Source organism: Meles meles, chromosome X (assembly GCF_922984935.1).
Source record: "Meles meles chromosome X, mMelMel3.1 paternal haplotype, whole genome shotgun sequence".
Lineage (NCBI taxonomy): Eukaryota > Metazoa > Chordata > Mammalia > Carnivora > Mustelidae > Meles > Meles meles.
This window is the reverse complement of record NC_060087.1, coordinates 131,566,404-131,593,179: the sequence shown is the minus strand read 5'-3', so window position 1 is coordinate 131,593,179 and position 26,776 is coordinate 131,566,404. Positions and strand designations below refer to the sequence as shown.

The 26,776-nt window shown below is 48.1% G+C and overlaps 1 protein-coding gene across 1 annotated transcript; it reads right to left on the bottom strand.

Annotated features, from left to right (window-relative positions):
- Positions 1 to 358: 358 nt before the first annotated feature.
- TKTL1 (transketolase like 1) lies at positions 359 to 26,037 on the bottom strand. Its single transcript, XM_045994519.1, has 13 exons — positions 25,901 to 26,037; positions 20,859 to 20,976; positions 16,920 to 17,017; positions 15,576 to 15,767; positions 15,365 to 15,492; positions 13,981 to 14,174; positions 9,550 to 9,714; positions 8,888 to 9,044; positions 7,627 to 7,757; positions 5,659 to 5,742; positions 2,846 to 2,942; positions 2,594 to 2,713; positions 359 to 1,140 (listed from the first exon to the last, which is right to left on the bottom strand). The coding sequence occupies exons 1-13, from the start codon at positions 26,035 to 26,037 to the stop codon at positions 968 to 970; spliced, it is 1,794 nt and encodes a 597-aa protein (XP_045850475.1). The 3' UTR covers positions 359 to 967.
- Between the last annotated feature and the right edge of the window lie 739 nt (positions 26,038 to 26,776).

The following is a 26,776-nucleotide window of genomic DNA, read 5'->3' as shown; positions in this document are numbered from 1 at the left end:
CAGCTGAGTCGCCCCCGCATGCTCTAGAACAGACTCCTGACGACCACCGAATGAGGTCAATCAAAATTAGGAGCACGACTATCAGACATTCTGCTTGTCCGCTCGAGCCATCCACTGTCCGCTAATACTCCCCCCCCGCCCCGGGTCTTCTGCTGTCGGGAATGGGATTCTCTTTCCTGGTTTAGACAAACTTTTTCCTTAACTAGAATTTCATCAAGGAGAAACCAAATCACACACACGAAGCACAACTAGAATAAAGCAACTGTTTTTTTTTAAATGTTTTTATTAACATTAACTAGTATGCTTATTTGAATAAAATGGAGCTAACAGTTTGGTCACTGGGCAAAAGAGACAATTCTGAGACCTCACAAAGTTGTGCAGTGTGGAGACCAGAACTAGTTGTGTCCTCTTTTCACACAATAGTCACTGCGAGCAGCACAGGACACCCTGAGAGCTTTCGCTGCCGCTCCGTAGCCTCTGCACCGTCGAGGGGAGATGAAAGCAAACACCAGAGGAGTTTCCAGTGCAGTGAAATCCCACGGTCCTCAGGGAGCGGCAGGTAGGATGGCAGCAGCGCCCCGGTGGGGGGAGGGTGGCAGGGGACCACGGGGCCACAAAGCCTGCGCCGCGCATCTGTGGTGCAAGCTGCCCGTCACTGACAAGGAGCACACACACATGCAAGAAACCGATCCTACGCGGATCCCCAGCCCAGTTCCCGGTTATCTTCTCAGCAAACTTTTATGTGGTTGTTTTGTCAGCTTTCGTCTTATGTCTCAGCTTACAACACACTCCATCCAGTCAAAGATGAGTTACACTCGTATAGGTAGTTACGGTTTAACAGAAGGTAGTTACAACTTGCTTTACTTTTTAATAACAAAACAGTATAGATTTAAGTGATAGTCTGCCAACGAGCATAAGCGTAAGGCAGAGAAGCCAGTCTTCTACGTCTAATGCCAACTACTGTATTTTAGTTCATCAACATACACTTCACGGCCACTATGATGTGTCTAGCACTGACTCCGTACATGTCCAGCAGCTCGCTCGGCTTCCCACTCCGAGGCACTGCGGGCACTGCCAGCTGATGGACCAGGATGTCAGGCTCCATGGAGACGGCTGCACAGACAGCCTCCCCGATACCACCTGCGGAAACAAGGGACAGGAGGCTCTGTTTTGGTAGTCGCTGGTCAGTCAGCCTTAAAGCCCCAAAGTATAGCGGCCTTTGAATTTGCTGGAAAAATACTTCTCGCTAGCCACTGACTCATTTAACAGCCCTCTCTGCCTAGCCGGAGTTGTTCTCATTCAAAACTGTGGGTCTCCGGGGGGGCGCCTGGGTGGCTCAGTTGGTGAAGCATCTGCCTTTGGCTCAGGTCATGATCTTAGCGTCGTGGGATCAAGCCCCGAGTTGGGAGTGGGGTGTCTCTGGTCAGCAGGGAGTCTACTTCTCCCTTTCTCCTCCCCCCCAAATAAATAAAATCTTTAAAAAAACCCATAAAACCTGTGGGTCTCCAAATCACTCCCAGCCCCATTACAGCAGGAGCTCTCTCAGCTGGGGCTCCACATAGGGGCCTATAAGCTCAGGTTCTTAAAGCTATCAGGAACCCCAAAATGATTAAACCAACCAACCAACCAATCAACTCTACAGAAAAGAACGACCAGGCAGGCCAAAAGCTGCTAGCTTCAGCAGGGCTGCTTGCAAGGCTGGCGCTCGGCTGACACCTGGGCGGTGGGCTGGTGCAGGGCCCTGGGAGCGTCTGCTTTCCTCTGGGAGTCGGGAGGTTTGGTGTGTGGCAGAGGGAACCTGTGGTCAGCGCCCAGTAAAACCCAAGTGCTGAGGACTTGAGTGGGTTCTTTGACTGGGTTCCTTGGGTCTCCAGTGATGCAATTTCTCACTACTGGAGAAGGGAAAGCAAGCACTCAGCAGGCCCCTCACGGAAGGGAGGGAAGGAGCCACAGTGAGCCACCTGTGGGCTTCTCCACAGGTTCTCCTGTGCCTTCTGTTCTTGTGGGTCCTGATGTGTGTCCTTTCCCTACAATAACCTCAGCTGCGAAAGCACTGAGAGTGCTCCTAGAAAATCACTACGGATCACGGTTGTGCTCTTGGGCCCATGACACGCGACCATACGAAACTCCCCCTGCCTCATATGCCTCGCCTCACCTCACCTTCCCAGCCCCCTCTCCCAGGCTCATACAGTTTTTTTGCATTTGCTGTGTTCTCTGCAAGGCACTATTCCCCTTTTGGGAGGGGAGCAAATTAATCTTTCAAAACTCAAGCACAACTGTGAAGATTTTTAAGAGCCCTCCCTACCCACAATGCCATCAGACACTCCTCTGCCTGCCACTGAGCTACTCGGCACCAGGCACGACGCTGTGCTGGGGTCACACAACTGAGTATGGGGATGGCCCCGCCCTGGGGAACACGTGTCGGTGGGTAACAGACCCCAAAAACAACGCGCTTGCAAGAGCAGTAATCACGGTTGTTGGAGGAGCGCCTGGCTGGGTGACACCTGGGGCATGTCATGCTTCCAGTCATGGGAATCAAAAACACATCCTGCCAAAGCCCGCTTTCACAATGACCCCCAAGGCCTGCACGTACCTTCCGGGTAGTGGTCCTCCACAGTGATAATACGGCCGTCTGTGGCTCTGGCATTAGAGATAATGGTGGGAACATCCAGCGGCTTAACGGTAAACAGGTCGATGACACGGATAGAAATATCTGGAGAAGAGCAATAGCCAGCTTTGTATGTGAAACGGACTTAGGAAAAAAAGACCAAGTGGGGCCCATGAGGCAGCCCAAGTCCTACCTCTCCCCAGCTTAAACATCAATGTCCACCAACAACCAACTGACCTTGCTTAGAAAGATCTTCAGCAGCTGCTAAGGCTTCGTGCAGAGTAATTCCAGCTCCGATAACTGTGACTTTGTCATTGGCACTGTGGCGGAGGACCTGGTATTATGCCCAGCGAGCAAAAAAGCTGTAGTTACTGTGCGCAGAGCACATCTCATAACACTACTAGGCTGCTCTTCCCCAATCCTACCAATTTCACTTCTTTTTTTTTTTTTAAAGATTTTATTTATTTATTTGACAGAGAGAGATCACAAGTAGACAGAGAGGCAGGCAGAGAGAGAGAGGGGGAAGCAGGCTCCCTGCTGAGCAGAGAGCCCGATGCGGGACTCGATCCCAGGACCCTGAGATCATGACCTGAGCCGAAGGCAGCGGCTTAACCCACTGAGCCACCCAGGCGCCCCCCAATTTCACTTAATAATTCACCGCATTAGAAAAGCTGAATCGGTACACTAACAAGGACACCCTTTTTGATAAGCCTTCCTTCATGTTCATTTTTACAAATTCATCTATCATGCTTCATGATTTATGGTGCCTAATTACTAAGTTCTTAGAGAATACCGTTTAGCAAAGAAGGCAGATTTCAAACTGGGATCTGAAAGGCAGAAGGCCAGAAGCGAGTTGTACGGCCGTGAGCTGCAGACCACAGACTCAGCCGCAGAGGGTCTAGAAGGGCACCTTCTCTGGACTACTTGGACATTTTGTTGGGGCATGTACACAGGCTGGACTCTGATAATGAACAAGTTAATGGGGGATCATTTTGGGGCATTTGCAACACGCTCTGTGCCAAGGACCTTGCATGCCCAAGCACCCTTTTTAAGGCCAAATGCACTGGGGGCTCATTCTGTGGCTGGTGAGAATGAATCTCAGAGTGGGAGGAACTCGCCCAGCTTAGTGTTGAGACTAGCAGCCAGGCCCGTCTGACATCAAAGCCCACCGCTTGCTATTCTGCAAGCAAAGATAGGGCCCTAGCCTTTCTTCATGGAGTTTAATTTACTCCAAAGCCACCCAACCAAAGGCATCTGAAATTATTCATTTCAGCCCTTTGTGTAGGTTTCGTTGCAGCTTAAGAACCAGTGCTGATGGGGCGCCTGGGTGGCTCAGTGGGTTAAAGCCTCTGCCCTCGGCTCAGGTCATGATCCCAGGGTCCTGGGATCAAGCCCCACATCGGGCTCTCTGCTCAGCAGGGAGCCTGCTTCCCGTCCCCTCCCCCCGGCCTGCTTCTCTGCCTACTTGTGATCTCTGTCTGTCAAATAAATAAATAAAAATCTTAAAAAAAAAAAGAACCGGTGCTGACAGTACAAATATCCAGGGCTTCTAATAATAAAGAATAATCCATTCTTTGAGAAGGTCCGAGCCTTTTCATATGCACACATATAAATGCGCACCCCCCCCAAGTCCTCTTTGCAAAGCCTAGCTCTTCAATTATCCATGCCATGCACGTTATGAGACACATTTTAATTCACATCCTTTACCATTTGGAAACTTACTTCATTTTGTCAGGATGGGGCAAATATTAGGGAGGAAAAAAGACAGGCTTTGAAAAAGCTCTGCAAATCACATGACGTCTCTGAGACCCCCACCTACACCTCCAACCTCAGAGGCAAACATACGGCCTTGAGTTTCAGTGTGGGAGTATGGATGGGGAACAGCAAAAGCTACAGCCAACACTGGAGGTGAGCACGGCTGCTTTCTCAGTGACGCCCAGCTACCGAGTAGTAGGTCATGGACTGTTCTGCATATACCCGCTTTTTGTCGCACTAAAGCCAATTACTGCTCAGTCATTCTGAACACTAGAAACAATGACTTCTGGCTAGTGGGGTGCCTGGGTGGTTCAGTCCTTAAGCAACTGCCTTCGGCTTGGGTCATGACTCCAGCATCCTGGGATCGAACTCCGTATCAGGCTCCCTGCTCAACCTTCAGAAAGGCAGGAAGGAAACATGCCCAAACACCTGTAAGCCCTCCTCTCCAGGTGGTGGGGCAGAGCCACTTATTTTCGCCACAGACTCCACTGGTTTTCTGCACACGTGGTCCCGACAGAGGCCAGGTCAATGCCTGGGTCTGAGTTTCGGTCTTGCGGCTCACGACTGTGTACCCTGACTAAGCTGCTCACCTTCTCTCCCATCTACAACTCAGGGCTGCTGCTAAGTCTGTGCATCTAGGGCTCCTATGAGAACACAGAAGATCGGGAGTGCCCAGTGATGCTAGCGCCGTTATCAGGCCCGTGGGCAATGCATTCATGTTCCTTTCTTTTTAAAGATTTTATGTATTTGACAGACAGAGATCACAAGTAGGCAGAGAGGCAGGCAGAGAGAGGGGGAAGCAGGCTCCCCGCTGAGCAGAGAGCCTAATGCAGGGCTCCATCCCAGGACCCCGAGACCATGACCTGAGCTGAAGACAGAGGCTCAACCCGCTGAGCCACCCAGGCGCCCCATTCACGTTCCCTTTTATTCTTGGCTTGGATCTGTAAAACCCCAATCTAATAGATCTATTAATTTGAAATGGGTTCTATTATTTGTTTCGCTTGAGGCTGTGGTAATTTACACCCAAAAACTCAAGTACCTTTAAGTTGTTACCACTTTATCTTTACAAGTTTAAAAAAAAACTCATCTGCAGAAGAGAAAACTTTACCTCCACTGACAGTGGCAGAATGTTCCTTTCTGAGCAAAAGCAAGCAAAGGTCAATTTATTAAAACAAACAAACAAAAACGAAGAACAGATCAAGCCTTGACTGTGGGGACAGCTACTGCTAGCTTCAGACCACTTGTCTCCACATGGAGGGACACTGAAAGACACTGGAGAGCTTTTAAGGCCTTACCTTGGCCTGTCCGATTGCAAAGCTTTCTTGTGGGTCGTAAATAACCGCGGTTTCCGGTCGGCTGGTCCGGACATAGCACATCCCCTAGGGAATAACACCAGAGCCATATTAAAAAAAAAATCAAACTAAATGTCAACTAATAAACCTGTTTTAAAAAGGGGAGAAGGAAGAAGCCTAAACAGTTCTTTTTACTAAAAATGAAGCGAACATTTTGCAACCACTGGCAAACAGGTCAGCGTCACCGGATCAGGTTAGTACCAAGCCAGGCAAAAGCCTACGCAGGACCCAGGCAGATGCCGCCAGCGACAAACTCTCCATGCTGTCACATTCAACGGTAGGAAAGCTTTCTTAAATATGCCGACTTGTTCGGTCTCCACAGAACACGAATTCAGGCCACACCAGACTCACGTTTAACAGAAAGCTCCGAACACAATGTTAAGCAACTCATTTTTGCCACAACTTGGAATACTTCATTCTTAGAAATACCTTACACACTAGAATATAAAAAGACTATTTTGCCAATGAGAAAATGTAAGTAAGCACATTTTTATCAACTCGAACACACACTGCATAAACGAATACTCAAGTGTCTGAAGTGTTTCTGCACACTATAAAGAGACATATTAGTTTAGGAATACTTGTTCTGTTCACCCCTTCACATCATAAATCAACTCTATTCAGTGTTTTACCGAGATAAAGTGGACTTAAGTGCAGCACTCCACGAATTCTGACAAAGGCATATACCATGTAAGCATCACCCGAATATGAGTAACATTTACATTTGCCAGAAAGGTTCCTCATGTCTCTCTCCACTCTCCCCACCTGAAAAGCAACCATTAAGTTCTATCACCACACATTTGCCTCTTCTGAACTTTCGAGAAATGGAATCTTGCAGCAGAGGAGATCACTCTATATACGCACAATCATAAAGCAGCTTCCAGGATGTAGTAAGCAAAAAAGTACAGAATACATACAGTGTGAGCCCACTCAGGTTTAAAAAAAAAAAAGTCAAAGAATCCTAGGCCTCTAATGAGTCAGAAATGCTTAGGAACTTGCATAACCTGTCCCACCCATGCCCAGGGCTGTCTGTGCAGGGCCATGGGTAGGTGCAAGGATGGGTATGGAGGGGAGTCTGGTGACCATCAGTTGGAACAGACGAAAAAGTGCAGACTCTGGTCTCTAGTCGGCCCTGCATCTGGGTTCTAGACAGGAATCAGGGTGAGTGTGTCTGCTGTTCTTGTGTGAAACTTGAGGAACAAGTGGGGCAGAACCCACACTCTTGCCCTTCTCAGATGTTCGGAGGGCAGACCAGGTCTGAGGACCTTGAGGTTTGTTTGCAGTGGAGACACTGGGCACTCTTCAGCTTTCCAAATGTCACAAGGTGGTGACAGCGTGAGGTGTATCTAAGAGCAGCATTCGACAGCTTCCTGCTGGAGCCTCCTCCTGTGGCCTTGCTGACAGTCCCCCACTTCTTGGAGCCTCCAGAGCACCCTCGTTTCTCATGCTGAGCCCTGCCCTGTACGGGCCATCAGATGCTGTCTGGCACTGTTTTGCACTATCCACAGCATGACTGTGTTCATGTTTTATGTGGGTCATCGCTTTTGAATAATTGTTCTTTTTTTAAAGATTTTGTTTATTTGACAGACAGAAATCACAAGTGGGCAGAGAGGCAGGCAGAGAGAGGGGGGAAGCAGGCTCCCTGCTGAGCAGAGAGCCTGACACAGGGCTGGATCCCAGGACCCTGAGATCATGACCTGAGCTGAAGGCAGAGGCTTTAACCCACTGAGCCCCCCAGGCACCCCCAATTGTTCGTTGTTGTTTTTTTTTTAATCCTCCAACATTATCTTCCATAATGAATATCTATTATCTGTATACTGAGAAAAACGGGAGAAACCCAATGATCAGTATCAAACTAGGAGCACACCCCAAAAGCATTTTCTGCCTGAACCAATGTCCCCTTAAAAATACCTTGGTATTGGCTGCCAGGAGAACAGCATGCTCCGTTGAGGTGGCATCGCTTGGATAGAAAACAGTGCAGTTGGGAATGGATCGAAACATGCCAAGATCCTCCAGGGCCATCTGGGAGGGACCATCTTCACCTGAGAAAGCAAAGCCACAGCTGTGCAAAAAAGAAAGCCCAACGTGTGCCACGGCAGCCTATAGCTCTTGCAGCCAGGAAAGGACTATTACTGTGCACGGTGCCTTGCCTGGGACAACTATCTAACCTCAGGACCCTAGCTCCTCCGGTTGGACCTAGAGCCACTGCGTCACTTAGCTGACTGACTTTAGTACTTAGACACACCTGGCCCCAGGCAAAGACTCTGGACTCTGGGCCAGTCTGGAGTCTGGGCCTGGCTCAGTCCTGAAAAGCTGCTGGCCTCGCTCTCCCCCCACTCTGCACGTGCCATCTGGCCCATTGAGGGACTTCTCCCAGGAAGTCCCAGAGAGGACTCCCCAAGGGTACTTCCCGGCCCTGTTCCCCTCCAGCGTTCTAGCGGTGTACACGAACTGTCACATCTACCCCGAGGACCGACGTCACCACAGGCACCTCATCTTTCTTGTCATTTCTGTCATTCATGAACACAGTCTCCTGATTGTCTCTCAAGCAAGAAATTACTGGAGACCATTTTTTTTTAAACTTTCGTGCAATTTTGGACTCCTCCACCTGTCCGCTATGTTGGCCTCTTTCTGCAGACTCTCACCGAGTAACCCTCACTTTCTATCTACTGCTAAGACACTCCACATCTTGATCCTCTTTCCGACTTCCTGTTTCTCCTTGCTTCCATCTAGCCTGTCCCGTCAGGTTAATGCCCCAGAGCTATATTTCCCTCAGCCCCACTCCTCTGTATCCCACTCTTCAAGCCTTCCGTTTCCATCGGACCAGACAGCTCAGCCTAGGCAGAAAGCCCCGGCGATCTGTGCTCCTCACTTCCTGGACTCATGCTGCTTGTGCCCACTTAGACAAAGGGTACCACATTAAGAGCAGAGAGAAAGTCTGATCATTGTTTCTCAATGACTGAAAGAGTACGCACTTTAGAGTAACACCAAGAAATCCTCTCCAAAGTGTCTGGAACTTTTAAAACACAACATGGCAGGAAAAAAGAGAGCTTAGAAATGATCAAACATTATGGAACCCCCAAGTACATTGACAGGTAGGTCAACCAGTCACATGCTAATCTTTCTCTGTAAAGGAAAGAGGCTATCAAGAGGGGGTACTGAGAACGCATACCAACGGACACCCCACAGTGGGACCCAATAAGATTGATGTTGATTTGAGAGATGGCTCCCATCCGAATCTGATCAAATGCTCGGGTCAAGAAGGCAGCGAAGGTGCTAGCAAAAGCAACGGTCCGACCGCGGGTGGCGCATCCCAGTGCCACGCTCACCTGCAACGCAAAGGAGATGAATCAGAACACCTGGAACGGCTGCCAGGGAAGCACCGTGAATGAATGTGCGGGGCCGGCAGAGGCAGGGGCGTGGGCTAGCTGGCTGTGGACACCCATCTAAAGGGGGTCCCTGCTTGGCTCCAGGGAACTGGTAGCAGGAGGGAACTACCTCTGTGCTGACAGATCTTCCTAACACCTAAAGCTGCTGACGAGCTTGGGATACTTTGGGCCTAGAGCCTTGGTGTCGTGGCTGTGACTCTTGGCCTGCTGCCCTTCGTACACCTGGAGATGGTTCTGGGCAGTCTACTATGCCCTTCCTAGCGGTCCCATAAGGCACCCCACAAACTGCCCGGCTACTCTCTACTTGTTTCCTCAGAGACATTTTTTTCTCTAGTTGCTTTGCTTTTGTACACGGAAAGAAATACCATAACCTGGGGCTCGCCTCCTGTGCCCAACAGGCACTGTCAGTGAGAAGACCCAAGAGGGACACCCACAGCACACGCACCATGTTCTGCTCGGCAATGAAACATTCGATGAAGCGCTCAGGGTGTTCTCTCTTGAATATGTCTGAGAAGGTGGAGTTCTTGGTGTCACCATCCAGCACAATGACTCTATCATTTGCATGGCCCAGCTTAGCCAGAGCCAAACCACATGCTCTCCGAGTAGCTATCTGGAAAAGTCAAACAGTGGAGTTTCTTAGAGCAAATTTAGAAGGAAGGTGAAGTTTTGTGGATTACCAATTGTCTTCTATCTTAGAAACAAATTTGTGATTTACCAATAATCTCCTTTAGGGTCTTAAAAATGGGTTGCTAGCCCATCTTAAATCCATACTTGACTCACCGGGTATCAATTCTCAAAAATAAACTTATTCTTCTGCCCCACATTCATATAGGTTACCAAAAAATTTAAATGTCACCAAATGCAAATGCCTGTTGACTTTTTAAACTATAAAACCAATAAGGCTAACTGCAAAAAAATAAAGTGTAAAACTTTAGAATCATGATACCAGTAATAAAAAATTCCATGAGCATATTATTTGACATTGGACTGAATTTATGAATTAATTTAGGGGAGAACTGACATCATCACATCATTGCATTTTTCTATTAGAAATCAAGGTTTGGCACTTCCTCAAAACGTTGAACAGAGAATTAGCACATGACCCAGCAGTTCTACCCCCAGGTATGTGCCCAAGAGAAAACTGTATCTCCGTCAAAACTGGCACACAAATGTTCAAAGCAGCAGTATTCACAACAGCCACGAGGTAAAAACAACACAAACATCCACCAAGGATTGAATAGGTAAACAAAATGTATGGTATATTCATAAAATGGAACACTGTACATGCCACAAGGATAGACCTTGAGAACACTGTGCTAAGACAAAGAAATCAGACAAAAAGTTAACATATTATATGACACTCTTTATAAGAAATATCCAGAACAGGCAACTTCACAGAAACAATATAGATGAGTAGTTACTGGGCCTGGATGGAATGGACAATGACTGCTAATGGGTGTGAGGGTTTTTTTTTTTTTAAGATTTATTTGAGAGAGCAAGCGAGCATGATTTGGGGGGAGAGGGTCAGAGGGAGAGGGAGTAGCAAGCTCCCCACTGAGCAGGGAGCCCAATTCGGGACGGGATCCCAGGATCATGACCTGAACCCAAGGCAGATGTTTAATAGACTGAGCCACCACCCAGGCACCCTGGAGCGGGGGTTCTTCCAGGGGTGATAGAAATGCTCGAAGATTCAGTGTGGTGACAGTTTCGGGATTCTGTTTATATGCTTAAAACCATGAAACTATACACTTCAAATGGATGATTGTAATATAGGGAGTCATTTCTCAATAAAGCTATTATTTTTTTTAAAGATTTCATTTATTTATTTGACAGAGATCACAAGTAGCAGAGAGGCAAGCAGAGAGAGGGAGAGGCAGGCTCCCTGCTGAGCAGAGAGCCCAACTTGGGGCTTATCCCAGGACCCTGGGATGGTGACCTAAGCCGAAGGCAGAAGCTTTTATCCACTGAGCCACCCAGGCGCCCCTAACAAATTCCTTTTTTTCCCCAAGATTTTATTTATTTGACAGAGATCACAAGTAGGCAGAGAGGCAGGCAGGGGAGGGGGGGAAGAGGGCTCCCCACCGAGCAGAGAGCCTGATGCGGGGCTCGATCCCAGGACTCTGGGATCATGACCTGAGCCAAAGGCAGAGGCTTAGCCCACTGAGCCACCCAGGCACCCCAATAAAGCTATTATTTAAAAAAACAAAGTTTGCTTGTCTTTTTTTTCATTCGTCTGAACACTTAATGTTTTTTGGAGGGGTGGGAAGGGCAGAGGGGAAGAGAGAGAGGAAATCTCAAGTAGGCTCCATGCCCAGCTCAGAACCTGATGTGGGGCTTGATCTCACAACCCTGAGATCATGACCTGAGCCAAAACCAGGGGTCAGATGCTTAACAAATTGAGCCACCCAGGTGCCCCTATTTTTTAAAATAAATAATTCATGTAGACAGTACAAAATTCAAGTTCTGAAAGGCTATGGAGCAAAGTGACCACCTTCTCCCCGATCTCCTGTCCCCTAGCCATCCAGTACCCTGTCCACAGGCTGACGGAAATGAGTCCGTGCAGCATCTTTCTGGGAATGGTCTATGAACAAATATATCTGTTGACCACCAGGTGCCCCTATGATGTCTCCTTTAAGTTTTTCTACACAAATAAAAGAGAATTATATTCTACGCTGTTTTACTTTATTTTAAAGATTTTATTTATTTTTTAAAAGATTTTGTTTATTTGACAGAGAGAGAGATCACAAGTAGGCAGAGAGGCAGGCAGAGAGAGAGAGAGGGAAGCAGGCTCCCCGCTGAGCAGAGAGCCCAATGCGGGGCTCGATCCCAGGACCCTGGGATCATTACCCGAGCCGAAGGCAGAGGCTTTAACCCACTGAGCCACCCAGGCGCCCCGATTTTATTTATTTATTTGACAGAGAGAGAGGGAACACAAGCAGGGGGAGTGAGAGAGGGAGAAGCAGGCTTCCCACTGAGCGGGGAGCCCAATGTGGGACTCGATTCCAGGATCCTGGGATCACGACCTGAGCTGAAGGCAGTTGCTTAACCTACTGAGCCACCCAAGCGCCCCTGCTTTACCACCTCAAAAAAATTTGAATAATAGGGCACCTGGGTGGCTCAGTCAGTTATATGTCTGCTTATGGCTCAGGGTCATGACGGGGCGGGGGGGTGTTCCCTGTTTAGCGGGAAGTCTGACTGTCCCTCTCCTTCTGCTCCTCCCTGCTCATGCTCTAATAAATAAATTTTAAAAAAAATTTTAATAATTTGGGCAGGCTCTTAACTTCTATTCTCGCGAGGTCATTTCCAATTCATCAGCATTCAAAGCTGCAATCTTCATTCTTTTTTTTTCCCTCCACAGCGCTCACATAGCACATACCCTCCCCAATGTCCGTCCTCCAGCCACCCCATCCCTCCTACCCCCTCCACTCCAACAGCCCTCAGTTTGTTTCCTGGGATTAAGGGTCTCTCTGGTTTCCTCTTGTTTCATTTTTTCCTCTCTTCTCCTATGATCCGCTGCCTTGTTTCTCAAATTCCACATATATGTGAGATCGTATAATTGCCTTTTTCTGATTGACTTATTTCACTGCGCATAATACACTCTAGTTCCATCCAACAACATTCATTCTTAGAGACACATCTGCATACAGCTGTAGGATAAATTCCTGTGAGCTGTACTATTAGTTTGAAGTGTGAACAGTTAAAGTGTTGCCAAAGTGTCCTTCATTAATATGTGCTTTTTCCTGATTAACACCTTTCTTCTGCTTTTTAATTTGCTTTCTAATTTCTTGAGTTGTCAAAATTCATTTGTTTTAACCCATATTACCAAACCAAGAAAACACAAGCAACACTATAAATGTTTCCAAATAAAGAAAAAAGAAAGAAGGATTAGAAAATATTTCCTTCCTCTTGGGCTCATCACCTTGTTTCCTTAGGTCCTGAAGACACTGCCTATTTTGGGTCTGCTGTATTATACCAAAAGGCAGGATATAAACATGGTAAAAGGCTTTATGGTCAGGGTTTCATGCCTCATTTGTTTCATTTTTGCAGAACTAGTCTTTGATGAATTGACCTACTTCTATTAATACTGGGGAGTAAATTCAAAAACTTGGCCCAGCCAGGTCCCCACCCTTAGACCAGACACAAAACAGTGGCAGTTTCAAGCACATGAGACTGCCAGGCCACAGGCTGAATTTTGCAAGCAAAAGTTGTGCAGTACTAGGTACTAGTAAGTACCTAGTATTAGTAAGTACTAGGTACTAGAACATTTTCTAGTAAGAAAATTCAGACCCAAGTTTGAAATGAAAGAATTAAGTATCAGATATACTAAAAAAGTGCCTGGGTGGCTCAGTCCGTTGACCATCTGCTGACCGTCTGCTGACCGTCTGCCTTCGGCTCAGGTCATGATCCTGGGGTCCTGGAATCAAGTCCGTATTGGGCTCCCTGCATTGGCCTCCCTGCTCTGCTCAGTGGTGAGTCTGCGTCTTCCTCTGCCCCCCTCCCTCCCGCTCATGCTTGCTTGCACTCTCAAAAATAAGTAAAATCTTAAAAAAAATAGTAAAAGATAGGGCGCCTGGGTGGCTTGGTGGGTTAGGCCTCTCTCTGCCTTCGGCTCAGGTCATGGTCTCAGGGTCCTGGGATCCAGCCCCAGCATCAGGCTCTCTGCTCAGCGGGGAGCCTGCTTCCCCCTCTCTCACTGCCTGCTTGTGATGTCTCTGTCAAATTTAAAAAAATAGTAAAAGATACTAAAACTACCTCTATTACTTATAGCCTTTAAGTTACATGTCATGCAATCTAATAACTGGTTCATCCATGGAGATTAGAGTACATGAAGAGTCCTGTTGTGTATTTTAAAAAAGCGAGAATATAGTTTGCCTACCTGCTCGCCGACTTTGTAAGCAGGCGGAGAGCTCATTTCTATATCCGAGATGTTGATTTGAGGCGAGTCTTCAATAGGGGGCTTTGGGTCAAGATTCTTGTTAGTCTGTATCTGGCTCTCAATTAGTTTGATAATTGCATCAGCTCTTTCCTTTGGCATTGGCTTTCCATGCCAATTTTCTGCATCTTCAACACCTGCAACCCAATAAAAGACATTCGTTCCATAAGTATATGTAATGGAGTGTCTGTCCACCACAGACTCACAGGAGCAAAAACCTGACAAAAAGGGAGCCTGAGCTGGTAGTGCAGCCCCACAGGATAGCCTGAAACATCCCAGCAGCTCTCGAGGGAGGCCACTGGCCCATATACTGGTGAATGGAGCAAAGAGAGTGGGAGATGAGGCTGGAGAGACAGGCAGGGCGGACCATGGAAGATCCTGTGGGTATAAAGAGTTTGGGTTTTGTCAGAAGCAAGACAGGAAAACACAGAGGAATTTGGAGTGGGGAGGTGACTAGTCAGTTCTTAAATGGAGAAAGATCGCCACAGTGGTCATGGGGAGACTGGCCTGGGGAGACTATAATTAAGGAGTGACAACACAGGTCTGAGCATAGGACATAGCAGGGAACAGGTCTGAGATAAACTTCCTGTAGGAGCAGAAGCCATTAGAACTGATGACAGGCTGCATTTCCATGTAGGGGGCCCATAGGGGAGAGGCAAAGGCAAAGAGAATAGCCAGAATTCTCCCAGGAGCAAACTGGTTCAGTGGTCATTTACTGAACTGGGGAACCATAGCTAAGACTCTGTCTTAGGGAGGAGTCACAGAACAGTTCTACTCTAAAGCACTGATGAAAACACGGATCACACACCCTTTGCAACTCTTTATACTTGAATAAGTTCAGGTGTCGGCTTGAAATCTGTAAGAATTTAAGACTTTCAAAATGCCCTTCCTTCCCTGACCCTCAGTTCCAAGGTGCTGCTTCTCTAGCTCCCTATGTGTCCTCCCAGACAGCATGGGCACAAGCAACGGTGCCTGCACACGTATGCAGGCCCTTACTGGCTTGTCTGCTTATGTGCATAGTAGCGCTCTTTCTCACGCTGCACTTCTGTGCAGATCACTCTGTGCAGACTGCCCTCCTAGCCACCCCCTCCGGCGCACAAAAAATCACCTCTCTTGTGCTGGGGGTCTGGGCTTTCCCTCTGACCCTAATCGGACCTACTACCTAGAACGGCCGAGGGAAGCAAGAGCCTCCAGCATGTATTACAAGCATCATCACTGAACACTAAGCCCGTCTGCCTGCCTTGCCATCACGAGCCTCCTTCTGCCACATCGCTATGCAGACAGATGTTTTTAATAACCCTAAGCAGAAAAAGAAACATTTGCTTACTTGGAATTCCGCGGCCCTTGAAGGTCTTGGCCACCACAGCAGTGGGCTTGTTCTTCACCTGACTCGCCTGCCAGAACACCTGGCACAGCGCCTCCACATCGCGGCCGTCCACCACATAAGTATTCCACCTGCCAACCCGGGAGAAGGCCAGGTTACAAGGTGAAGGGTGGATTGGGCAGAAAGAAGGTGGCATAAAACAGGACACAGTTACCCAAAGGCTTCACAGCGCTTCTGATAGACTTCTATGCAATGCTCGAGGGGCAGGGCACCACTGTGGCCCACGCGGTTCACGTCGAAGATGGCCACAAGGTTGTCCAGATTGTAGTGGGAAGCAAAAGCCAACGCCTCCCAGACGGAGCCTTCGGAGGACTCGCCATCTCCCATGAGGCAGAACACGCGGTAGCTGGGGCAAGCCAAGAAATGTTAAAACTGTGCTCAGAGATCTTCCGGGTCGCTCAGGCAAATAGATATCATGGAGGGAAACAAAGGAACAAGTAGTTGCTTCACATCGTTAAGTTCCTAAGATTATTTTCATGGTCAATTCTGTCCAAACTCGACAGTTAAGGAAACACAGCTTTAAAAATTTGGGCCTCATAAGAGGGACTTCAACTTTGGCAAGTTTTCTAACATCCTTCTGCCACTTCTCTGCGATCCACAAACAAGAGGGGATGGGGAGAAAACAGTCCCCTTAAACACTCAAACAACATTTTAAATATAATTTCTCAGTAAGCTTCGTTTTAAGCACTACCATCTTCTATTTTTCTTACAAATTTATTTACGATAATCCTAACAATCAAAACAGTCTACCTCAGGAGCACATTTTCTGTTGTAAATGGTAAATTTTCTCAACGAAAACACAAAAATGTTAATACCAATAAAACACAACCCATGCCCCACAAAAATGCTGCAAAATTTAAAAAAATTGTCGATTAACCACAGGATAGGGACTAATAGAGGCAGTCATGAGAGATGAAAGAGGCCCTGTAAAAAAATAACCATTTTGATTATTTTAAAAAATTTTTATTTTTTTAAAAGATTTTTATTTATTTGACAGAGAGAGAGAGATCACAAGCAGACAGACAGGCAGGCAGGGGGGGGGGGAGAAGCAGGCTCCCCACTGAACAGAGAGCCGGATGCAGGGCTCGATCCCAGGACCCTGAGATCATGACCAGGACCCTGAGATCATGACCTGGGCCAAAGGCAGAGGCTTAACCCACTGGGCCACCAGGCGCCCGAGCCCTTTGATTATTACCATACGGGCCCCTCGTGCAAGTGCACCAGCTATTCACTGTATAATGAAGCTCACTGAGAGATGAAGAACAGAAAGCAACCATTCTTGGAAAATAATAGAAGTAAACCAGTTTCTATACTGCAGAACCCAACCAGAGAAGCTAGAACAGTTTACAGAAACACTATTTCTTTACTGCTTGAACACTTGGTAGTCTGAACTTTCAAAACAATTACTAACTTCCCAAACTAATAAGCCGTAAATAAAGCCAAGGGGCCTGAGGAATGGGGTGGAGCCAGGTAAGCAGTTGCTGGGTAAGGGCCTCACCTTGCTTTGTCAAAGTACTTGCCCGTATATGCCATCCCGCAAGCGGCCCCCAGTCCTTGCCCGAGCCATCCAGTTGCCACATCAACAAAGGACAGCCTCTGTAAGAGAAGGGACCAAATGAACCTAGACGCACAGGCTGTTCTTTGGAATGGCCCCTCCCACACTTTGGGGTATCTAACTCTTTCCTACACTTACAGGCACCCCAAGTCTCAGATCAACATCACCAAGACTCCCCCAAGGGGGGGAGCTCCCCCAAGGGGGAGCCACTGTAAATCCAGGTCAACTGGACCTGTGAGGACATCCAGACTGACAATTTCTCTACACACAGTAGCCTCAACAGAGCCCAGGAGCAAAGCAGAAAACGTAAGCATGAGCCTTGCCATTTGCGTAAGGTCTTTTATCTAGTCATGAACAAACCAGATGTTCAATCTTTTTGGAGAATGTGGGTTCTTAAATAGAAACCAAAAACACTGAAGAAGATTGCAATTTCCCTGGTTTGTAAAACCTCAGGTCAAGTGAGATTTCAGAAGTGGTCATCTAGAAACGCCAGAAATGAATCACGACACCACTACTCTTCCTCTCCCCTCCTCCTGTGCCTATGCACAGGCTGTCTTTATCTCATGGAGAAAATACCCCCTGGGTGCCACAGGGCGGTGCCAAAGGTCCCAAGCGTCCAAAGACACACTGAACTTATTCAGTGCTTCCCCTGCCACCACCTTGAACTGGCCACATCTTTTGACTTTGTCACTGCAGTGACCTCCAAACTGCCCCCCCCACAGCTATTCTCAACACAGCCACCAAGGGGAGCCCGTTAAACCCTTCCGCTCACCACTCTGCAGAGACTGGTCCAAGGTCTCTCCAACTCCTGCCAATCAGAGCCCAAGTTCCTGCACCAGCCTATCCACTCCAGCCCCCATCTGACATGCTGATTATCTAGGTTTCTTGTCTCACCCTTCTCACCGTGCAAGAGTCAGCTCCATTCAAGCACATAATTAGGTTGTTGTTGCTACCAAAGATGGGCCAATGGCACTTGTTAGTCTCATCCCTCTCCCGTCCTGCTCCACCCCATTTCTCTGCTCCTCCCAGAGTTCTTAACCTTCTCCAGCTTTTCTTCACATGCTTTGTGCCCCTAGAGACTCCCTCTCTGTTCTGTATCTCTAGCCCAGCAGAACCCTCCCACTGAAGCTCTGTCTTCCACCCCATGGTTCCTAGCGTTACTCCTGTAAGGTCTGGCCCCCAGTTGTCTGTGTGCCCTTGGACTGAGTCTGGGCTCTGCACTCAGACCCACTCTGCTTCTCTCTGGCTTTAAAGCAGGCAGGGAGGGGGGCAGTAAATAAGCCCACTTCTTCAAGGCTTGTTCATTTTCTGGGTACAATGAAGAACCCCCGTCAGGCAGCAGGAGGCTGTAGGACTGACTGAGGAAGTTGGCGCCACGGAAGCACTCCCACACGGGTTCCCTTGTTCTCCGTAGGAATCCTTGTGCTGGGTGTAGGGGGTGCACTCATACTTTAGGGGGGACAAGAGCCAGAAAAAGAACGCATGTGAGGTACTATGTGCACTCAGAAAGACTTCTCCCTCGGGTGGGACTTCTCACCTTTGTTCCGGCACAAAGTATGCTTCAAGAATGAGTTTTTAAAAAGCCTTTTTTGGTTTCTACCCTGTCTGCTTGACTGAAGAAAACCACAGCCATTAAAACAAAAGCAAAGGCCTAGTGGTGGGGATTGGGGGAATCGCAAGACCCTCCCCGCAAGCTTCCACAGTGATTCACAGCCAGCAGTCCTGATACTGCTAGGCCTTAATGGTGGGCCTCCTACCACAGTTGTCTGCACTGCACGGTCATGCCCCAGGAGCACCAGTGGTGAGGACCTCGGCTCCTTTGCTGTAGCAAGTCCACTTACTCCATTCTCAGCCAATGCCAAGACGGACTACGCTATGTGCTTCCTCCTTCCTTCTAATTGGGTTTCTTAAATCTGATGAGCATTTAAGTTCTGACAGCTAAACCGTGCCCGGCCTGCTACTGCACACCAGACAGCCTCTTCACCGCTCAGGCCAATGACTGTGAATATGACAGCAGCAGTTACGTGACACTCTAGCCATCTGACTTTCTAAACCAGGGATCTGAATGTTCATGCTGTATTTGTACATCTCCATTTGTTCGATTTTCACTGTGAAGGAAGGTCAAGCTTATAGAAAAGTTTTGAGAATAACACAATGAAGTCCCATATACTCTTCACCTTGATTCACTGCCAATGGGCCATTTTTGCTTCATCTTGTTCTTTCTACACACACACTCACAAATTTCAGTTTATTTTTTTGCCAAACCTCATTTGAGATTACGTTTCAGACCCCAAAACATGGTCAAAATTATGACCCCAGATACTCCACTCACACCCATATTCTGACTTTATTCTTTTTAAAGTAGGCTCCATGTCCAGCGTGGAGCCCAATATGGGGCTTGAACTCACGACCATGAGATCAAGACCTGAGTTGAGATCAAGAGTCAGACACTCAACTGACTGAGCCACCTAAGCACCTGTCTGTATTCTTTAAACTAATTCCCACTGCCCACGTATGGGGTTTCTGTTTGTACATGGTGCTGTACCAATTGAATTTTACTTATTTTGCTTAGGACACAGCAAACTCTCAGACAGCATCAAAAGAACTGCATGTTCTTCTAGGTTGACCTCGCTTTTAAATTACTCCTTTTTCCTCTTCCCCCAATTCGTGAAGTACCTGGTATTATACTTAGTATAATGAGAAAACCCCCCATTGTATCAGATCAGATCTACAGAGAGAGGGAAAATAAACATAATTGACAAGTGGATGATCTCTCCCCAAATTAAGCTCAATTTTCCTTGAGGCTCAAGTAAGTCAGATCCACTGCTGCCCACCTCTACCCAGGTGGCAAAGTATTAGAGCATGACAGGTCAAGGGGCTTTGGTGCTGGGTGGGATAAGGCAGGGCACCAAAGATGGAAAAGAAGTGGAGCCAGTTGCCGTTAAGTCATCCTTCCCACCACTGTAATCCTCGCCAGAACTTTTTAGATCTTTGTGAGATGCTATGGTCTGAATATCTGTGCCCCCCAAAACCTGTATGTTGAAAACCTAAGGCCCAAGGTGATGGTATTAGGAGGTGGGGGGGGCTTTGGGTGGTGATTAGGTCACAAGGGCAGAACCCCCACGGATGAGATTAGAACCCTTATAAAAGAGGCCCTATATAGATTACTTCCCCTTCTGCTATGTGAGAATATAATAATCAATCTGGAACCAGGAAGAAGACCCTGACCTTGGACTTTCAGCCTCCAAAACTGTTAGAAATCAATTTCTATTGTTTATAAGCCACCCAATCTGTGGTTATTTTGTTATAACAGACTAAACGGACTAAGACATGAGGCAAAGAAGGAAGAACCAAAAAGAGAAACAGAGCTTATTTCAGGCCTTGTTGCGATACAGTAGCTTTTTTTTAAATTTATTTTTTTCAGCGTAACAGTATTCATTGTTTTTGCACAACACCCAGTGCTCCATGCAATACGTGTCCTCCCTATTACCCACTACCTGGTTCCCCCAACCTCCCACCCCTGCCCCTTCAAAACTCTCAGGTTGTTTTTCAGAGTCCATAGTCTCCCATGGTTCGCCTCCCCTTCCAATTTTTTTTTCATAAACATATAATGTATTTTTATCCCCAGGGGTACAGGTCTGTGAATCGCCAGGTTTACACACTTCACAGCACTCACCATAGCACATACCCTCCCCAATGTCCATAACCCCCTCCCCCTTTCCCAACCCCACCTCCCCCCAGCAACCCCCAGTTTGTTTTGTGAGATTAAGAGTCATTTATGGTTTGTCTCCCTCCCAATCCCATCTTGTTTCATTTATTCTTTTAAAATGATTTTTAAAAAGTAAGCATCTGAACAGGTCCTGGGCTCCCGTGCTGGCTTACCTTGGCGAGGATGAAACGATCATTGTCTGCGTTCTCCGGATCCTCCTGTTTGTATCTCATGATGTGGAAGAACAGCACGGACATGATCTCGGCGGCACTGCTGCATGATGTGGGGTGGCTTAAAGACAGACACAGCACGGGTCATTTCTCACAGGTGAGTGACTCACCAGGGACACGGAGCAGGAGGAGACCTTTTAGTACACAGACTCCTCAGACTGGAAGCAGCAGTCATTTCTCCCAAGCATGGAAGAATCCAGTCAAGGAAAAGGGATTCAGGGCCACTGCCTCCCAAGTTCATGACTTTTAAGGATGCTGTAAGGCCCAGTAACCTCATAACCTCTCCCTGTGGAGAGAAAGATCTCCAAGACTACCGCCCTCTATCAATGGAGCACCTGTATACTTGGGGCAAGTTCACCTAGTGACTCCGTAAGCACTTGAGCATTCTTTAATTTACTTGAGTTTATCTGTGATATCATTAAGTAAAAACACCATAAAGCAGAAATAAACCCATGCGTACATGAAAAACTAATATTTGATAATGGAGCCAAGAATACTCAATGGAGGAAGGGCAGTCTCTTCAATAAATGGGTGCTGGGAAAACTGGATATTCACATGTGGAAACATGAAAATAGAAATCCTACCTTACACCACTCACAGAAATTAACTTGAAATAAATTAAGACTTAAGTGTAAGACCAGAAACCGTCAGATCCCTAGAAGAAAGCAGGAAAAAACCTTGACATGGGTCCTCATACTGACTTTTTTTTTTTTGGATAGGACAGCTAAACCACAAGGAACACAATAAAAAACAAGTGGGACTACATCAAACAAAAAAACTTTCTAAAAAAAGATTTTATTTATTGTCAGAGAGAGACAGGGGGTGGCTTGGGGAGAGAACACAAGCAAGAGGAGTGACAGGTAGTAAGAGAGGGAGAAGCAGACTGCCTGCCGAGCAAGGAGCTCAATGTGGGATGAGATCCCAGGTCCAGCTCACGTATGTTAACAATCTCTTCTTTCAAAGTTCATTATTAGAAAATGGAGACTTAAACTTTTTGCCTTGCAGGTATTCCCTAAATAGATAAGGTTTTGTTTTTGTTCTTTTAAAAAGATTTTGTTCATGGGGCGCCTGGGTGGCTCAGTGAGTTAAGCCTCTGCCTTCAGCTCAGGTCATGATCTCAGGGTCCTGGGATGGAGCCCCGCGTTGGGTTCTCTGCTTAGTGGGGAGCCTGCTTTCCCCTCTCTCTCTGCCTGCCTCTGCCTGCTTGTGACCTGTAAAATAAATAAAATCTTCAAAAAAATAAAAGATTTTGTTCATTTGACAGAGAGAGAATACAAATAGGCAGAGTAGCAGGCAAAGGGAGAGGGAGAATCAGGGAGCCTGATGCAGGGCTTGATCCAAGGCCCTTGGGATCATGACCTGAGCTGACGGCAGCCACTTAATTAACTGAGCCACCCAGGCGCCCCTAAGTGGATAAGGTTTTAAAAATTGTTAGATATCTTTAAAATACAAATAAATAAAAATTACTAGAGAAATCTTGTACAAAGCCAAACCACTATCAATTTTGAAGATGACAAAAGCAAGAAGTGTAAAAAAAATCCCAAAACATGCAGGTCTAAGTTCATGTAAACTGTACTTTTAATATCAAAGCTCAGGATGGAAAACAAGATTTTATTTTATTTTTTAAAATATTTTATTTATTTGACAGACAGAAATCACAAATAGTCAGAGAGGCAGACAGAGAGAGGAGGGAGCAGGCTCAATGCTGAGCAGAGAGCCCAATGCGGGACTCGGTCCCAGCACTCTGGGATCATGACCCGAGCGGAAGGCAGAGGCTTTAACCCACTGAGCCACCCAGGTGCCCAGAAAACAATATTTTAAAAGAGATACCATGCAAAACATTCTATTCCACTAATACAGAAATTAGAAATCAATAAAAGAAAACTGGAAAATCCACACATTTGTGGAAATTAAGCACTACACTCTTAACCAATGTGTCAAAGGAGAAAACAGAAGAGAAATTAGAAAATACTTAAAGAAAAATGGGAATAGAAACACAGCATACCAAACTTTATGGGATACAGCCAAAGCAGTGCTAAGAAATTGACAGTTGTGAGTGCTTGCATTAAAAAATTAAGATCTCAAATCAAACCCCTAACTTTACAACCTAAGAACCAGAAAAAGTAAACCCAAAGACACCAGATAGAATAATAAAGATTAGAACAGAGAGACCAAGAAAACCCACAGGAAAAACAAAAACAAAGGTTGGTTCTTTGAAAAGATAAAATTTTTTTTAAAAGATTTTTAAATTTTATTTATTTGACAGAGAGAGATCACAAGTAGGCAGAGAGGCAGGCAGAAAGAGAGGAGGAAGCAGGCTCCCTGTGGAGCAGAGAGCCCGACGCGGGGCTTGATCTCAGAACGCTGAGATCATGACCTGAGCCGAAGGCACCGGCTTAATCCACTGAGCCACCCAGGCGCCCCTGAAAAGATAAAATTAACAAATCTTTCTGCTAGACTAAAACTAAAAAAAAAAAAAAAAAAAATTTTTAAATGTACTAAATAAAGCAGGGGCGTCTGGGTGGCTCAGTGGGTTGAGCTTCTGCCTTCGGCTCAGGTCATGATCCCAGGGTCCTGGGATTGGGCCCTGCATCAGGCTCTCCGCTCAGCAGGGAGCCTGCTCCCTGCCCCCCCCCCCCCCCCCCCCCGCCCGCCTCTCTGCCTACTTGTGATGTCAAGTAAATAAATAAGTAAATAAATATCTTAAAAATATGTACTAAATCAGATTTGAAATTACTAATTTTTAAAAACTATTTGACAGAGCAGGTGCAAGGACGAGCATGCACAAGCAGGGGGAAGGGCAGGCAATGGGAGAGGGAGAAGCAGCCTCTCTGCCGAGCAAGGCAGCCAACGTGGGACTCAATTCCTGGCCCCTCGGACCATGACCTGAGTGGAAAACAGTTAACAGACTGAGCCACCTAAGCGTCCCATGAAATTATAGATTTTATTTCAGAAATGAAAAGGCAGTATTACCATTGTACAGAGATAAAAAGGACTACGCAGTACCGTGAAAAACTCTACGCCAATAAATCAATTAAACTACAAGTTGTTTCATGTCACCTGAATAGCTCAGTTCACAGTCCCAGGGTCCTGAGATCAAGCCCCACAACCAGCCTCCCTGCTCAGCGAGGAGTCAGCTTCTCTGTCTGCTGCGCCTCCCCCCGACCCTCTTGTACCTCTGCCTGCCCCTTCCACATCATGCATGTGCGCTGGTCCTTCTCCGTCTGTTCCTTCTCCCCTCGTGCGCTCGTGCTTCTCCGCCCACCCCACCTCGTGCACTCGTGCTTCTCCGCCTGCCCCTTTCACTTCGTGCGCTCGTGCTTCTCCGCCCTCCCCGCCTCGTGCACTCGTGCTTCTCCGCCTGTCCCTTTCACTTCGTGGGCTCGTGCTTCTCCGCCCTCCCCGCCTCGTGCACTCGTGCTTCTCCGCCTGTCCCTTTCACTTCGTGTGCTCGTGCTTCTCCGCCCTCTCCGCCTCGAGCACTCGTGCTTCTCCGCCCTTCCTGCCTCATGCGCTCGTGCTTCTCCGCCTGCCCCTTCCATTTCGTGAGCTCGTGCTTCTTCGTCTTTCCCGCCTCGTGCACTCGTGCTTCTCCGCCTGCCCCTTGCACTTCGTGCGCTCGTGCTTCTCCGCCCTCCCTGCCTTGTGCACTCGTGCTTCTCCGCCCTTCCTGCCTCATGCGCTCGTGCTTCTCCGCCTGCCCCTTCCACTTCGTGCGCTCGTGCTTCTTCGTCTTTCCCGTCTCGTGCGCTCGTGCTTCTCCGCTTGCCCCCTTCACTTCGGGGGCTCGTGCTTCTCCGCCCTCCCTGCCTCATGCGCTCGTGCTTCTCCGCCTGCCCCTTCCATTTCGTGCGCTCGTGCTTCTTCGTCTTTCCCGCCTCGTGCACTCGTGCTTCTCCGCCCTCCCCGCCTCGTGCACTCGTGCTTCTCCGCCTGTCCCTTTCACTTCGTGGGCTCGTGCTTCTCCGCCCTCCCCACCTCGTGCGCTCGTGCTTCTTCGCCTTTCCCGCCTCCTGCACTGGTGCTTTCTCCGCTTGCCCGTTCCACCTCCTGGGCTCGTGCTTCTCCGCCCTCCCCTCCTCCTGCCCTCGTGCTTCTCCGCCCTTCCCGCCTCGTGCGCTCGTGCTTCTCCCTCTGCCCCTCCCCCTAGTGGGCGCCGCCTGCTCTCAAAATCTTTTTTAAAAACCTTCAGAAATATGAAAAAAAAAAAAAACCTAAGAAGTTTCTAGAAACAGAATTCAATAAGGCGGAATGAAGTAATAGAAATTTTTATAAAAGTACTCCGTGCCCAATATGGGGCTCCAACTCACGACCCTGAGATCAAAAATCAAACGCTCTACCCACTGAGCCAGCCAGGGACCCCAAAAATAAATTCCAAATAAACCCATAACTAATAAAGTCAAAAACGCCTCTGCCGAAGGAAAACTCTCGACCTGATGGCTTCGCCAGCGAATCCTACCAAATAGAGAATTAACATCAATCGTCCTCAGACGCTTCCAAACAAAGCCGTGGGAACATCCGACGCCCTCTGAGGCCAGCAGGGCCCTGAACTCAAGCCACACAAGCACCCCGCACGAAGCCAACATCCGTGAAACACAACGACGCCCAAGTCCTCACAAAAAGCTAGCTGACCGCAAAGTCTCCCTTTCGCTAGTTCTCCCTCGCCCCTCGCTTGCTTCTGTTGTGCCCTCCAGGCGGCATCAGGACGGCATCGAGGGCGAGCCCCCGCCCGCTCCCCTTGCCAGCGCCAGCCCGGCCGTGCTCCCCCGAACTCACCCCCGCTCGGCCACGCCGCGTTCTGGGATCCTCCCTGCTACACGCCGGAGGCCCTGAGGGTTGGGGCCGCCACCCTCGCCGCGCGTCCCAAACGGGGCTTCTACGACCGAGCCCGCCCAGCCCCCCCCATGACTCCCTTCACCTCAGGCTTCGGTCGCCACCAGACCAGCCGCTTGAGGCCACGAGGAATTGGGACGAGAGACCCTTACCCAGAGCTCGAAGTGCACGTGGCCCTGATGGAGTGGATGCGCAGGCGATTGGCCATGTCCCGCAACACCTGCACAGTCTTCGCGTCAGGCTTGGCTTCCTCGGTGGCCGTCGTGGTACTCGATTTGGCGTCCGCCATCGCTACCGCTGCAGTCGGTGTCTGAGGAGCAAATGGCGCTGGCCGTGTGAGCTGTGCTTTATAGCTCCCTCCGCGGGGTGTAGTGCGGCTCCCTCGTGCGGTGCTGTGCAGATCCCTCCGCGCACAGCTCCCTCCACGCGGTGCTGCGACGCTCCCTCTGCACGGTGGATTTTGAACACTTGTCTTTTGTCTGTGGGACATTAATCGAAATAATTTAATTTCTTTTTATATTTCTTTGTGCTGTCAATTCAAAGAGGACTGCCTCTGCGGGCTGGGGGCGGAGGGTGGTCCAGGGTCTACTTTTGGGTGGTAAAACGGCTCTGGAACTATATGTTGTGGTCGTTCCGCTCGTGGTGAATGTATCGAAGGGGACTTTCCCACACACTTTAAAGTGTCGCAATAAGTGAAGTCGTGTTTTACGCATTTTATCACAATATTTTTTAAAGAATAAGCCACGCTAGAATTTTACCTTTTGTTGGCCCCCGACCCCCACCCTCCAAACCAGTCTTGCCCCAGTTAGGCTTCTCAGGAGATGAGGCATGCTGCTCTGAAACAGCGTTGTCTCTTTCCGCTACCTCTTTTTCTCTTTCTAGAACCTTCTGTACGGCAAGCTGCAAGCTCCTTGTGATCCTTGAGGTGGCGTTAGCCCAACGCTAGCTACCCTGCAGCTTTCCTGAGGCAACTTGACTTCTGGAAGCTCCCCATCTCCTCAAGGTCACGATGTAGTCTCGGAGAGCCG